The sequence below is a fragment of the Temnothorax americanus genome, unplaced genomic scaffold, assembly GCF_048541705.1.
Source record: "Temnothorax americanus isolate GAGA-0224 unplaced genomic scaffold, ASM4854170v1 Scaffold66, whole genome shotgun sequence".
Classification (NCBI taxonomy): Eukaryota; Metazoa; Arthropoda; class Insecta; order Hymenoptera; family Formicidae; genus Temnothorax; species Temnothorax americanus.
This window is the reverse complement of record NW_027509788.1, coordinates 585,794-599,787: the sequence shown is the minus strand read 5'-3', so window position 1 is coordinate 599,787 and position 13,994 is coordinate 585,794. Positions and strand designations below refer to the sequence as shown.

The window sequence follows — 13,994 nt, the reverse complement described above, 5'->3', positions numbered from 1 at the left end:
TATCCATTTACGACACGTCAACTAATAATAAAAAATGGCAATGGCATTTGTCTACTTAAAGATACGTCTCGCGTGTTACGGTTTCTGTTCCACATCAAATCACGCGACGCTCGTGTCGGCGTCGATATAGAGTCGATAAAGAATCATGATTTTGTTACACATGCATTAAGCTTGTTCGGAATCTATGTCAACGAGATACTATCAACTCGTCGGTTATTATATTGCGGACTAATGATTAAGCATGGTACACACATTTGCACATATTTGTCATATAATATATGTCGCGATGAATTTTTTTATTATATTTATTTATATTTGTTTTATTAAAATATATAATAGATATCCATATAATAAATATTTTAATAAAGAAGATTATACCAGTATTATGAAATAAGTTGCTAATGACGCAACAATCTGAAAATAATTTAGTATAAAAAAAATTAGTAGTAAAAATGTAACAAGTATTTATTTTATAAAATTATTCTTTCTATATATAATATTAATTTATTAATTTTTTATTTAAAATAAACTAATATTAATTTCAATTTCAATTTTAATTATTTTAGTTTAAACAAAAGTCAGTATAATAATGATAATAAATTAATTAAATTAATTTCAAGGAAAATATTACTTACGGAGTGAAATAAAGGCAAGTCAATCGTGAAAAATCCTGCCGCGTCGAAAGACACGCAATTGTGTAAAAAATACGTTAAAGCACTAATTTTAGTCTAAAACGTGAAAACAAGTTAATGTTATACAAAACATTTCTTTAGATAATCACATTTCTTAGATAATCACCGTCGTTTTTCCTGAATGAACAAGCATGGTCATACTTTTGTTCAAGACACACGTGATGTTATTTGCCTGAAATATACCGTTTGTATAACAATGATTTTTTTTAACTAAATGTAAGTAAATAATCTAAAATTCTTCAAAAACAAAACAAATTTTGTAGATAAAAGGAATTGAAAACTTCGCACCTCTTTCGTTGTACAATGACAAATTATGCATATAATTAGTATTAGCATCATCGGAGGACAGACCAACGAGCAGGCTGTCGATGCGCTTCCCTTCCGAAAGATACTCAGGTTTGCAACAACGCACATCATGAGAAATGAAAACGATAAAAATAGAGGATATCTGTAAATATCATTGAAAGCTTTGTGAGCGTCGTAAAGCATCAAATACATAATTTGTACATCCGATATTTCTATTGTGTTTGGTTCACGTCGCTCTTCGTCCCACGACACATTCGGCGCGATATTCTTATTCAGATGTCTGAAGCGTACCAGTACGAGGTACAACAAGAGAAACTTTTCCAGAAAACTATGCATTTGTATGATCATCATACAAAGATCTAACAGTAACGACAGGAATATGTCGCCCACCAACTCCGTAAGTCTCATCACGCTTACAAGCAACAGACTAACAAAGATTAATAAAAGTGCAACGATCCAGGGTATCCATAAATTGTCTCTTCTTTTGTTTTTTATTTGTGCAACTTTGTAGTCATAACCATCCAATCGGTCGAAAAACTGTGGAAAAAATAAATATTAAAAGCAAAATGAGAGAAAAGTAGAAAGAGAGAATAATTTGTGATTCACTATGGAAACTCATCTTGCTCTCTAATTCTTATAGAGTGGTTTCACCAGTAATATATTAGAGTGATTGCGATAGTCACTCCAAAAGAGAGGGTTGTCATTCTAATTTGAATAAATGCGGGCACTCATAAGGTAGAAGTGAATTTTTCACTTAAATTTTTAGAATAACTGCTCTCCTGAAGTGATACGATCTCATTAGCTATAGTGAATCACGATTCATTAAAGATTGACAGATAAATAACTTTAATAGAGAGAAATTTTTCATTTAAAATTGTAGTATATTGATAATTCACTCCTATAGACACTGATCTGCTGCACTCAAAAAGAGTGCCCTTTCACTTAAATTGAATGCGATTTTATTCCAATTTTTAGAGCGCAATTTTACTGTTTCTTAGTTAGAGGTGACGAATCGCTCAAAGTGCACAGGCTCAATTTTCATTACACTTGCACTTTTCGTTACACTTGCATCTCTCTTTCTTCTTTTCACTCGTTTGGAGTGATATTTCACTCTTCGACTTTTAAAGAGTATAATATCTTTATCCCATCTTCCTCACCTTGCTGAAGTGATTTTGCGAAGAGTAAGCAGTGATGACATCGGCACTGAGACTTATGCATCCTAAGAAATGTTTCGCGAAATGTACTGTTATCTCTAAATAAATGCGCTTTAATTTCACAAGATACAGGAACAAATAATATATACACGTGACGAAGAGGCCTATCCAAAAAACGCAAATGCCGTAAGTGGACCAGGAGCAACGCTTCACTTGACCCACCGTGACTTTATTGGCAAACAATCCGCACAATTTGAACAGTAATAAAAATGGCTTTATGCATTCCGCGCAAGTTTTATCAGCACTCTGTACGCATAGTTTTAACACGCGTTCCTTTAATGCGCGTACGTTTTTGGAGAAAACTCTTATTTCTTGCGAATATTTTCGGCGAATGTATTTGATACTCATGGAGAAAATATTAAATTATGTTTTCAAGCGTCCGAATACACCGCTCGAGAAAAATATGCGTTGCTGCGATCGAACGCACTTGTAAACCGTCACGCAGTCCGCATAGCACTATGTATGTTCAATTGTTCACCTTCGTATGCTGATAGCTCTTATACGTCATTACACATCACACCTCTAATGATTATTTTTTATTTAGAATTTTAAATAATAAATTAGGAAGAGATAAAGAACTTTCATAAAGTATTATAATCGTACGATTATTATTGATAAGATTAGGATTATATAAATAGAAAGTATAAATTAGAATTAATAAGACATAACGTAATATAGGCTTATGTTTAACTCAAATCAGTTTGATAATAACACGTACCTAAAATAAGTGTTTATAAAAGTATATATAGTTTTAAATTGCTATTTATAAATTATTAGAATATATGAATTCTTATATAGTCTTACAATATAAAATAATTGCAAAATTACCGTATAAATCGCACAAGTTTCTCCTCTAACTGCATCCAGTAAGGTCGGTAAGTTACCATTTACATGAACACGCTATATATTTTATATCGACTATCGAGACGCCTGAGTCCTGCTAACACGTTATGCTCTCCAGATTGGAAGGTTGCTCCTAGTTGGCGTTATCAGGTAAAAAGAAAAAACCATCTGAAATTGACAATACGCCATACACTGCGAATTAATTGTTTAAAAATAGTTGCTATTTATAAATTATTAGAATATATGAATTCTTATAGTCTTACAATATAAAATAATTGCAAAATTACTGTATAAATCGCACAACTTTCTCCTCTGCACTAATGACACTATTAATTAAATAATAAATATCTGCAAGCTTCAATTATTAAAGAATGTTGCCAAGTGTGTGCCAAGTTAACAAATATGTATATAAGGTACGTTTTATTGTATAAATTTAGTGACTTTATTACTTATGAGATATAAATAAAATACTTGTTTTTTTATTTTTTATTTTGCAACGTTTACATTAATATCACAAAAACATTTCCATAAATATTAAAAACTATATTATTATAATTTATATATATATGTACGTATAAATCAATAATTTTTAATGTTTATGACAATACCTAAATTTATCAAGAAAATATTTTAGTTTCAGAGAGTTTAATAGAATATAATAAAGAAAGATAATAAAAAAGACTTTCTCAATCTGGTTCTTTTTTGTACGCTTTATTATATACATTATATACCGGGTAGAATAAATAAGAAATCCCGTCTTCCTCTCTTTCTCTTTTTCTCTTTACGATCTCTCGCGACGAAGCGTTTAAATGTATAAGATTCGAAAATCTTGTTCCCGGATGAGTGGTTGTTCGGGGGCAGTCGATACATTCTTATTTCCATACAAAGCCTTTCAATTTCCCTACTGAGCCTTTGATATTTTGCAGGACGAGGGTCCCTTTGCGCCCACACCGCGACTTCGATCCCTCCCTCGTTCCCATTGATCCTAGCCCAGCTTTCCTTTTCGCGCGGGGAAATTATGTAAACTACTACAATATAATGTATACGCGTGTGTGCATGCGTGTGTGCTTGGATCGAAAATTCACAGAGAATCAGATTTGTGATCGCGGACATTGACATTTTGTAAGTATACAAGATTTCGATGCGGCAAGATGTCTTATTAATTAATTGCGTCTCGAATTGCGTGCGCAACAGCTGCAAATCTTTTCTCTTTATCTTATTGTTAGTATAAGGGTTCTAGTATAAAGCACTTCTGGAACTTGATGCGAAGTGTAATTCCTGCAGAGAATCCGACGCCGTAGCGCGGTCCGATTGTGCACCGGGAAATTTAAAGCAGAGATTCGCTACGATAACGACCGAAAAGACTCTCTCGAATGTGAAATTTCTTTCTCGCGGTCGCGATATCTCTTTTAGGAAACCATGGTTAGCAGAGGCAGGCACAATGATGTTCTTCAGATTGTCAAACGCGTCGTTTAGTCGCGGGCACTTTGTAATGATATATCGTTCGTCTTATGAAGAGGTAGCTGAAGTCCGGGCATTGTGCTACTTTTGCGAGAACATGACCGGCAGCACGGTTCGACACGCGTTAGATAATTCGTTCCGTGGATACTTCTTACTTTTTCGTCAGAACCCTTTTTTGACCACCAGTAAAGAAAGGTACTAAGTTCCAATTCTCGATTAAGACGTTAAAAGTTGCCATTATGTCCGAAGAGCGATCTATTATGACAATTTCTTTGTAATGTAAGATTTTTAAAAGATGCATGAAAGCTGAATCTTTCAGCACTTCTTGAAAAGGATGCTTAGGTACTAAACGGGGTTTGAAAGTTTTTAAAGTTGTCGATTACTTGTGTGAAAAGTTAAAACGTCGGCATAATCAATGAAGGACCATACAGTTCGAAGGAAGAAAATAAACATTCTCCTATTTATATATTTTTGCAAAAACTAAGAATTCCGATAATATTATATGTTCTATCTTTTAAGAACAAAATGACAAGTATAAAGTTTAATTATTATTTTGCTCTGCTGCGATCATAATCGACGCTCCTTTATTACAAAATAGTAATCTCTTCTTGATAATTCATATTTTTATTCTTTTTTTTGACAAATAGTATCAATAAAATAAGCGAAAGTAGTATTGCAAGAAGCACTCTGACAGAAGAGAATTCTGACGTATATTAACGATGATCTTTGGCAATTGTCAAGCTCGACATGGTGTTATTCTGCGTGTCGTACGATTTTCACGAATTCTTACGAATTCTAACTGATTTCTGTTGTGTCGACACAACGGATAATGGATGCCGGGATACCACTGCGCGCGGACTGCGAATGAACGATCCAGCAGGAAGATTAATCGTGAGCGATGCAAATGATGAGATGGAGAGTTTGTGTCCCTGAATGAAAGCCCATTACGAGCATCTTCGAGGAAACCCTCTCGATTGCGCGTAGGGAAGGCCCGTAGAAGAGGGAGTGGAGAACGGGCCGGAGGACCGAACGGAGTGACATTGTGTCAGTGAAAGTTGAGTGAAGTGACACTCGAGATAAATGTCCTGCCGGTGTTACACACCAAGAGAATCTCCAAGAGACTCGCCGAGACCCTCGTCTTTCCACATGCTATTTCGCACATGCATCGTCTACTCGATTCCCTTTACCCGCGTTCTCCAACGATAATCGTCGACGATGTTTTCGATAATTGCAGATATTCTCCTACAAGCTAAAGGAATGCGCGATGTGATAATTTCTCTTTCCTTCTTTTACTTACATGGCGATTCTTTTACTTCTGCAGTAGATCAAGCATTTAACAATACCGGTATCAACAACGATCTGCCGCAACCGATGGGGATCGGATCGCGTTTACGACGCTTCGGCGAATGTTAAAGGCTTCCACCTTATAACTCACCGAGAAATCGGGGATCATTAGACAAACGGCCCGGGTTCAACCCCGGACGGCGAACTGCTTTCCCGCAACTGTCCGGTTGACCTAAATCTTGGGAAAACGGCGAACTGACGGACCGGACAAAATTCCACGCAGATGCGACGTTGCGCCATGACACGTACATAAATTTTCCTTTTCTGCCTACGAGCCTTTTGTTGCCGTATAATTTTTTCCCTTTCTTTCTATACGAACGCAGTCGTGCATTCTTTAGACAAAGAATGACCACGGTGCATGAAAAAACGTACGTGTAACAAAAACAGGCACAAAAAATGTTTCAGATAGAGAAATAATTAGACATAAAAAAAGAAAGAAAATTTGATCTCTAATTTTCTATCTTAGTGAAACGAACTGTGCTCCATTACTTCTTTTTAACGTTTTGTCCCTTTAATCCTTGGATTCTAATCAAGTTATCAGTTGTAATATTATAGCTAGTAACTTTACAAAGCAGAATTTATTGTAAAATATTAAAGTGTGAGATTATTGTATTCATGATTCTGTTGGAAACGTATACAGAAAATGTTCCATTTTAATCTATTACTTTTTTTATCTTTGCAGGATAAGGTCAAATAAAAAATATGTTTAAAGAAAAATTGTATAATTTGAAGAGGAACAAATAATAGAGTAAAATTAATAATAAAATTAATAAAAAAATTATATATTATGTAATTTTTTTTGAAAAGCAATTATGCGTTTTCTTTACACCAATTAATTCATCTCATCATTCTATGTATAAAAGTGTTAAGATATGATCATTAAAACATTAATTTAAATACGAAATAATTTATATTTTATAACAAAATATGCTAGAATAAAATACTCTTTATAATATTATAAAAAAATCGTATGATTTTATTTAAAAAAGTCAAAGTAACCTTGAATTTTTTATGAAAAAAATAAGATTTTTTTATTTTTTCAGACCGCAAGTTATAATTTGCATGAAATAGACTTTTTTTGAACTGTCACAAAGGTTTTATAAACCATTATGATGAACACCTTGTATATATACACACATCGGATAATAAGTATAACACCCGCGTATAAATAATTATTTACACAGCTCTTCTTCCAATACCTCACCCCGCACGTAGTAGCAACGTAAACGCTGGATTGTCTTTTCTCTCCGAATCACGTGAACGCATGAAAATCTTTATTAATTAATAACTTATTATTTATTGTCATAATCGCAAAACGATACAGGATTTTTCTATATATATATATATATAAATTAACTAGTATATAAATTAATAAAAAATAAGGAATAAAATAATAAGGAAAATGCTTTCTTATATATATTTTATATACAGGGTGTCCCAAACTTGGACGTTTATAACTACTCGTGTAGTTATAAAGGACACCATAACAAGTCTTTATTGTCTATAAACTCATGTCCGCAAATAAACCGTTTTGACACTAGAGTGGTTTTTTAATTGAAGTATTTTAAGTTATTCGAAATGATGACCATTTACTTTCATAAAGATTGCAACGTCGATTTAAGAATTCACGGATCTTGAAAATAATGTTGTATTTCAACTAGTTATAAACATAAACAACTAGTCTTTGATTCACTTGATTCATAATGCCAAAATAGGTCATTTGCGGACATGGGTTTTCACTCTCAAAAAAGGCATGTTACGGAGTTAATTTATTTTTTATCGAAGAATTGAAACTTCTTTTCCGCGATGCTGATTAGTTATCTCGCTTGTGGCTCATTTCGTACTGAAAGAGTCATGTTTTGACAACTTATAAATAATAGATTATTACATATTTATTTTGGTTATCTTGATGCGTGAATAAGTAAATATAATAGTCAAGAATAAATGGCGCGCGCAAAGCGCGCTACTACTAGACACTACTTTTTGTATTGAAAATGCTTATTATATCATTTTTTATAACTACCCAAAGATTATATTATCGGTCGAATTTTGAGACACCCTGTATATATATATATATTACATAAGAAAGCTTTTTCCTCTTCTGTGACACTTTTTTACCTCGCTTTTATGCTTTTATTACCTTTTCGTCAGCTAGTCATTGACCTCTTACATTTTTAAAGCTGGTCATATATAGACCATCCTCATCATAATTTAACGAGGATACACCTTTTTAAGCTTGAAATTTCATGAAATTTATGATGCTTTTATGATTTAAGAAATAAAGAAACCGCACAGAAGCTACATTACGTCCGAATAATTTTTCTGATACTCATGTTAAGATCTTTTTTATCGCTAACATACTCTACATTAATGGAATAGTGTAAATGATCTAAAAATGATCTAAAGTAGTAGTAGGCAGTTACTTATCTGAAAATTAATAATTCACATATATATTACTTTTTAATTTATCAACTTCTAACTATGTTTACAAGAGAGAAATTGAACATTTTCTTTGAGAATTCTTCAATTGAAAGCAAACTGAGCAGGAAGTAAACGCACATCCAAATATCTGCCCTTAAATCCTGTTGATGTCACCGGCCCCCGGATTACTTGGTAATTTCATTTAGAACGCCGAAGCTCTTCGGGATTGTGCTTACGAAAGGACGCGAAAGAATGGTCACGAAGAGTCGCAGGAGTCGCTAGGATTTGCGCGATGGTACGAGTGATCTCTTGGAAAGATGGACGGTGCCGTTGATTCTTCAAATCAGTGCACGCCTCGCCGAATCTTTCGTCGTACAATACCAATGTTTGGACACACGGCGAGCGAAAGGCTTGCACTTCCCTTTCTTCGGCGCGAGCAAACAGTCCTCTGTCTCATTCGACAACCAATGCGATTGGTCGACCGTCCGTTGGAGTTTCTCATTCCTTCGTCGTTTTTGCGATATAACAAACGATCTTCGCGGTCCGGATCGCTCGATCGAGCTGATCCAATACACAAGGCGCCTCAGTAGAGATGCATAAGCCAATACACAAAGCACCTGCACGCCGCCGATCATCCGCCTTTTAACGGAACACGCGATTGATTGTCAGGGGGATTATTGGAAACTGATAGAATTCATTTCTGATGTACTCCACGCGAAAGCAGTACGAATTTCTTCACGAAAATCGCGGAGCAATTGGCTCCGTCGTCGGTGTGCCTATCGTTCACGCTTCGCAGAACATTGTGTAGCTCCTTCGGCCTTCCGCACACGCAGGCAATCACCGACACGCTTCTGGAACGCGCGCGCCATATGCCAGCCGGTGATTCCACCACGGTCACGATAATTTGCGAAACTATCCCCGGTAATGAATCCTCTGCCGCGTGCTCTGGTAGCGGCTCCGAACGTCGACGATCGATCCCACCAGTCAAGTCATCCAAAACGTAAGGTTCCCGAAAAGGTGAGGTACTCTGTGAAAACTCACATCTTACACCGTGCCGATTCGAGAACTCATCCGGATCCCTTGACCACCACTTCGGGGTACGAGAGAACAACGAGAGGCCGAGAAACGCGGAAGCTGTCAAACGCAATCAACGTCTGCGATGAGTTTCCACCAAGCTCCGAAGTGGATTCTTTCTTTGCCCTCGTGTAAAACGAATTTTCAGGGAAACGCAAAAAAATTAAGGGCCCTTACGTGCCGGTTCGATTCAAATTGATTTCGCCGCGCGTTTCTGCTTTTCCTTTCTCATTGTGGTTCGCACGCGGTAACGTTACGCCGGTCTCCGTATCGGGTTACATCGGAATTGTAAGTACAATTATATATAAGAAACACTTTTTATATATATGTATATATGTGTATTTCCGAACGCAACGTCGATGAAACTCGTAGAATTCTTCAAGAACACTTTTTATTGGATAATTAGTTACAATAAAAGTTTCTAAATTTTTTACAGTTATTTAGATGCTTAGCGTCATAAGTTAAATCAAATCGATTTAATTAGGGGAAGAACGGGGTTTTTATCACTCCAACGGGAGCTGTGTTGTAAGTCTGAAAAGTTAGTCGGCGCGCAATTTATTAAGGTTGCAGAAATATACGTGTACACAAAAAAATATTACTAGCCTGCTAACATCCAAGCTCGGACTGTATTTAGCTTGTTTAATTTTAATTAATTGTATATCATATAACCCGCGCGATCGTGTTTTCCCTTATTATTAAATAAAAGTTTGATTTCGCTAAATAAGATCGCATGGCACAAAGCGATATCTGAGAGTTTAAACAATAACCGATTTTCAAAACTTTTTAAAATTAATTAAAATTAGATTTACCAATTATATGCATGATCAATTTTTATCTTTAATTGTTTTGCATGAATCTCGATTGTTTCCGCGCGATTAGGTCTCTTTTAAAAAAATGTTAAATTAATTTTAAGAACTTGCTCGATTTATGTAATTTCTCAGGGCAAAATGCGGCGGCATTGAAATCGGCAATATTCCTACCGGGAGATGCATATCGTGCACCGTTGCCTTCCAGGTGGTTACCGGATTTTTCATAACCGGACCAGGGCGTACCTGGGAAACCGCGGACCCTTCTCGTCTTACTTTCGGAATCGGCATATAGCGCGATAGCCAATCGGCGTCAACCAGCCTCGCAGAAATACAAGACCGTGACGTAACAATGGTGACTGCTCCTTTTGGTGAATAGAGGAAACTCCTTCCGCCTACAATGTATCTGAGACCTATATCTCGAGCGGCCATCTAGAGTCTTCCCTTTCCTCCTTTTCTCTTTCTCACTCGCCTACCTCCGCGCGTTACGTAAAAACGCATTGACAGATCCAGGATGCTCGACACTGACCTAAGCCGGGATCAAATTCTATTTTTTCGGTCTTCGAACGGCTCACTGGCCGATCGGGCAACGATCGGACAGACTATTCGGATGAGAACGAGAGATGAAGCGACTTGCACGGACTTTTAGTGAACATTATGTGTGTTTTCTGCTTGCTCTTATTTCCATTAAATGATTAAATCAATACAACAGTTTTAAACAAGTTAACTTCATTCTCGATGTAAATACAGTAGCAAAAGAATGGTGAACATCAGAGATTTACAATTTTAAACAGCAGTAAAAATTTCTGCAGAATATTGCAATTGAAATATCTTTTGTATCGTGATTGTTTGAAATTTTATGGTACAATTTTATACCATTTTAAAACATAAAATAAATAAATAAATAAAAGTATAAATAATTTTATTGTAGTACATTAACTTTCACTGTACAATCAGATAATTTTGTCTCTAACATTATGTTTATATCAAAATAATGTGCTATTTTTATGCTATTTAATTATATTTTTTGTCTTTATCAAAGCTTACAATAAAATTTTTATTTCGTCGTTCAAAATATTGGATTGACAAATAGTTGACGTTCATTTATAGATCGTCAACTACGAGTTCACTTGTAGTCAACGTAATTTGTATTTTGTTAGTTTATTGTTAACAGAACACATTGTAACAGAAATTTCGACCCTATACAACATAATTTACAGAGTAAAACAAATTTTGATACTTATTATTTTTTACTTTCTTTAAAACCCCACAGAATTGTTGTAAATAGACAAAATCATTACTCTCTGTTGCGTTAATTTAATTTTTATGTAATATATATTAACTTTTTAACCCCAATTGACTTATTTGTAATGCGACACTAAGGCAGTTCTATAAAGGTCCGAGAAACGTTTGTAGTTAAATATAGAATATTTTAACACCAACACTCAGTTACGGCTCGCTCCATATTTTTTGATTGATTTTTAATTTTGTGAGCCTTTATTACTTGTTATAATTTGTTACATTAAATAAAATAGTTTGATATATACAATCTTCATTCTTTGGCAACTTATATCTCACTTCTCTCACGTTGTTCTTTCTCTAAGGGTAAGACGGTAGCTAAAACTACAACCGGTAGCTAAAACTATAACGACCGTGCTAGTTTTAGCCGACATTCAAGTATTCAAGATTTTGCATCTGTTACACGTAGGCGGACAATGACAGCCGCGCACAATCCGTTTGTCTGCAAACAGCTCCATTTCCCAAGGATTAAAGGATTAGGTGTAAGAAGAGTATATGCCTTGGCGGCCGACAATAATGGAAGAACAATCGCAACGCCCGGTAGCGAAGCAGCCCCAGTGCCTCCTAAGAATACCGGTGTTTCCCCAAACAAGGATTTGCCAAGGAAGAAAGGTGGCGTCATCACGGATTACGCCGTCCACCTTGGTCATTCACGGCCGGTCTCGCACTCGCTGCAAATGCGGCGGCAATCAGGAACACGCACAGCCAAATAGGAAGGGATCGGGTATGCGCGCGTGTGCTTATGCTTGTGTCGCGTTCCTTAATGCTTCTTACTGTCATCGTAATGCGCTTCTGATGACACAAGGACAATGCCGTCCTTGAATGCGGGAGCCGGCATTCATCTACGGCGCGTAATTTTGCGGTCGGGATGTACCAATCTCTTTGTCACGCCGACATTGGAGTGTAAAATGGGATTTCGTGACAAGTTTCGTTCTACTTTGGACGCAGCAGGTTCCGCGTACGCTGCGCGCTCAATGAAGTCCATTAGGATTTCTTGGGAACATGAAATTTCCTCTAACAAGCTCGGCTCGTATGTTAATAGCATTCGCTGTAAAAATACGCGTGAAAATGCCTTAACTTTTTGTTATGTTAACCATATCGATTATTAATCATCTTAACTGTCTGACAAGAAAAGAACATGATTGATTAATTACCGACTTTGATCTGTTTGCGCGCACGATGAATATATATAAAAAATAAGCGCAAGAATAACGAAGATCAATACTTACGCTGTCCAATTTTTGAAATTTTTATTTCTTCTTTAACTATTTAAGTTGTAAATTATTATCTAAACTCCTCTGTTTAGTCTTTAACCCTTTGTCAGAGGCAACATGATCTCTGGAGAATCTGGAGATACAAATTCATCATGCTCAAGCGGATTAAAATGGATTAGTCAACCATCGGTGATTAGTCTTCCTCTTGCGAATAGCAATAGTCGTCAAGAATGCACTTAAAAACTGAATGCAACATTATGTAGACTATAACATATATTGCTAGTTTTCGCCCGTGTCTGCACGTAACCGACTTCTACGATCTATTTTCAGACCGCAGGTGGTTCCACGGACGAGCGGAATCACATGTTGAGCTCGTCTTCTGTGCCGCAAGTGTCGGGAGGAGTAACCCTTCGATCGTCAATCACCCGGCGATCGCGGTGAACTTCCTGAGAGAACGATAGCAGGGAGGGCGCGAGCTTAGAATCTGTTCTACACGACGGAACATCAATTATACGTTCATTATAATATGTAATTGGATTTTTTTTTTTTCTCAAGATCTGAGACGCAGCCCGTCGAGACTGCGAAAGTTAATTAATTTAAGCGTATACACATGATTTTCGAACATGAGATGTCGCTTTGAAATCTCATTTCTGAGCCAATTTCGTAAATATTTCCTTAAAGAATATAAAACAGACAATTTATACACATATAATAAAGAGAAAAAGAGACGAAATGCAGAAATTTCATTACATAGAGATAAGACAACGAAGACGTTCTTTTATTCACATAACTTAATTTTATCCATGTAAATAAGAAGCGATTGCCCGTATATCACGAAACTCTCCACGTAATCTGACTCCAGCGTTCTCTCGTTAAACTAAATAGCTCGTCCTTCCGAATTACGATGGCATTTGTAGGCGGAAGTCCGGTGGCCGAGGGATCGAGTGGTCAATGCCAAGGGGGCCCCAAGAACAACACATCGGAAAAATACCGCACGATCGTGGGGCGGGCAGCGTCTTTCCCACACTCCCGCTTGTGAAAGTTTGTTACGATTTTCCCGCACGTGTATCAGCTCGTCAAGAAAATGCCGCTTGCGATTTCATATCTGCAACGTTCGATCGCCAGTAATGGTACCTGAAAACAACGTTAGCGTTATCGTGCCGCACTGCACTCGAGCTCGCATCTGTGCCTTATTGTGCATCGCATGCTGGCGTAGTCGGACGTATCTAAATTGTGCGATTGACCATTAAAAATGTATCGCGTGAGAGACGCGTGAGAGCGCTATACGCATCTCGGAATGATTCACATTGCACATTTGCG

At 36.4% G+C, this 13,994-nt stretch overlaps 1 protein-coding gene across 1 annotated transcript; it reads right to left on the bottom strand.

The window, feature by feature from the left end:
• Positions 1-286: 286 nt before the first annotated feature.
• LOC143905759 (uncharacterized) lies at positions 287-2,647 on the bottom strand. The gene is made up of 5 exons (XM_077421351.1): positions 2,156-2,647; positions 981-1,535; positions 799-864; positions 636-728; positions 287-414 (listed from the first exon to the last, which is right to left on the bottom strand). The coding sequence occupies exons 1-5, from the start codon at positions 2,558-2,560 to the stop codon at positions 373-375; spliced, it is 1,161 nt and encodes a 386-aa protein (XP_077277477.1). The 5' UTR covers positions 2,561-2,647; the 3' UTR covers positions 287-372.
• Between the last annotated feature and the right edge of the window lie 11,347 nt (positions 2,648-13,994).

What these genes read in the sequence shown, in the direction of transcription:
- LOC143905759 (XM_077421351.1), bottom strand. Translation starts at nt 2,560, where the DNA reads ATGAGTATCAAATACATTCGCCGAAAATATTCGCAAGAAATAAGAGTT. An exon ending in CGCAAAATCACTTCAGCAAG is followed by an intron (nt 1,536 to 2,155) that starts GTGAGGAAGATG and finishes TTTTTTCCACAG; the next exon opens with TTTTTCGACCGATTGGATGG. An exon ending in ACTTGCCTTTATTTCACTCC is followed by an intron (nt 415 to 635) that starts GTAAGTAATATT and finishes AATTATTTTCAG; the next exon opens with ATTGTTGCGTCATTAGCAAC.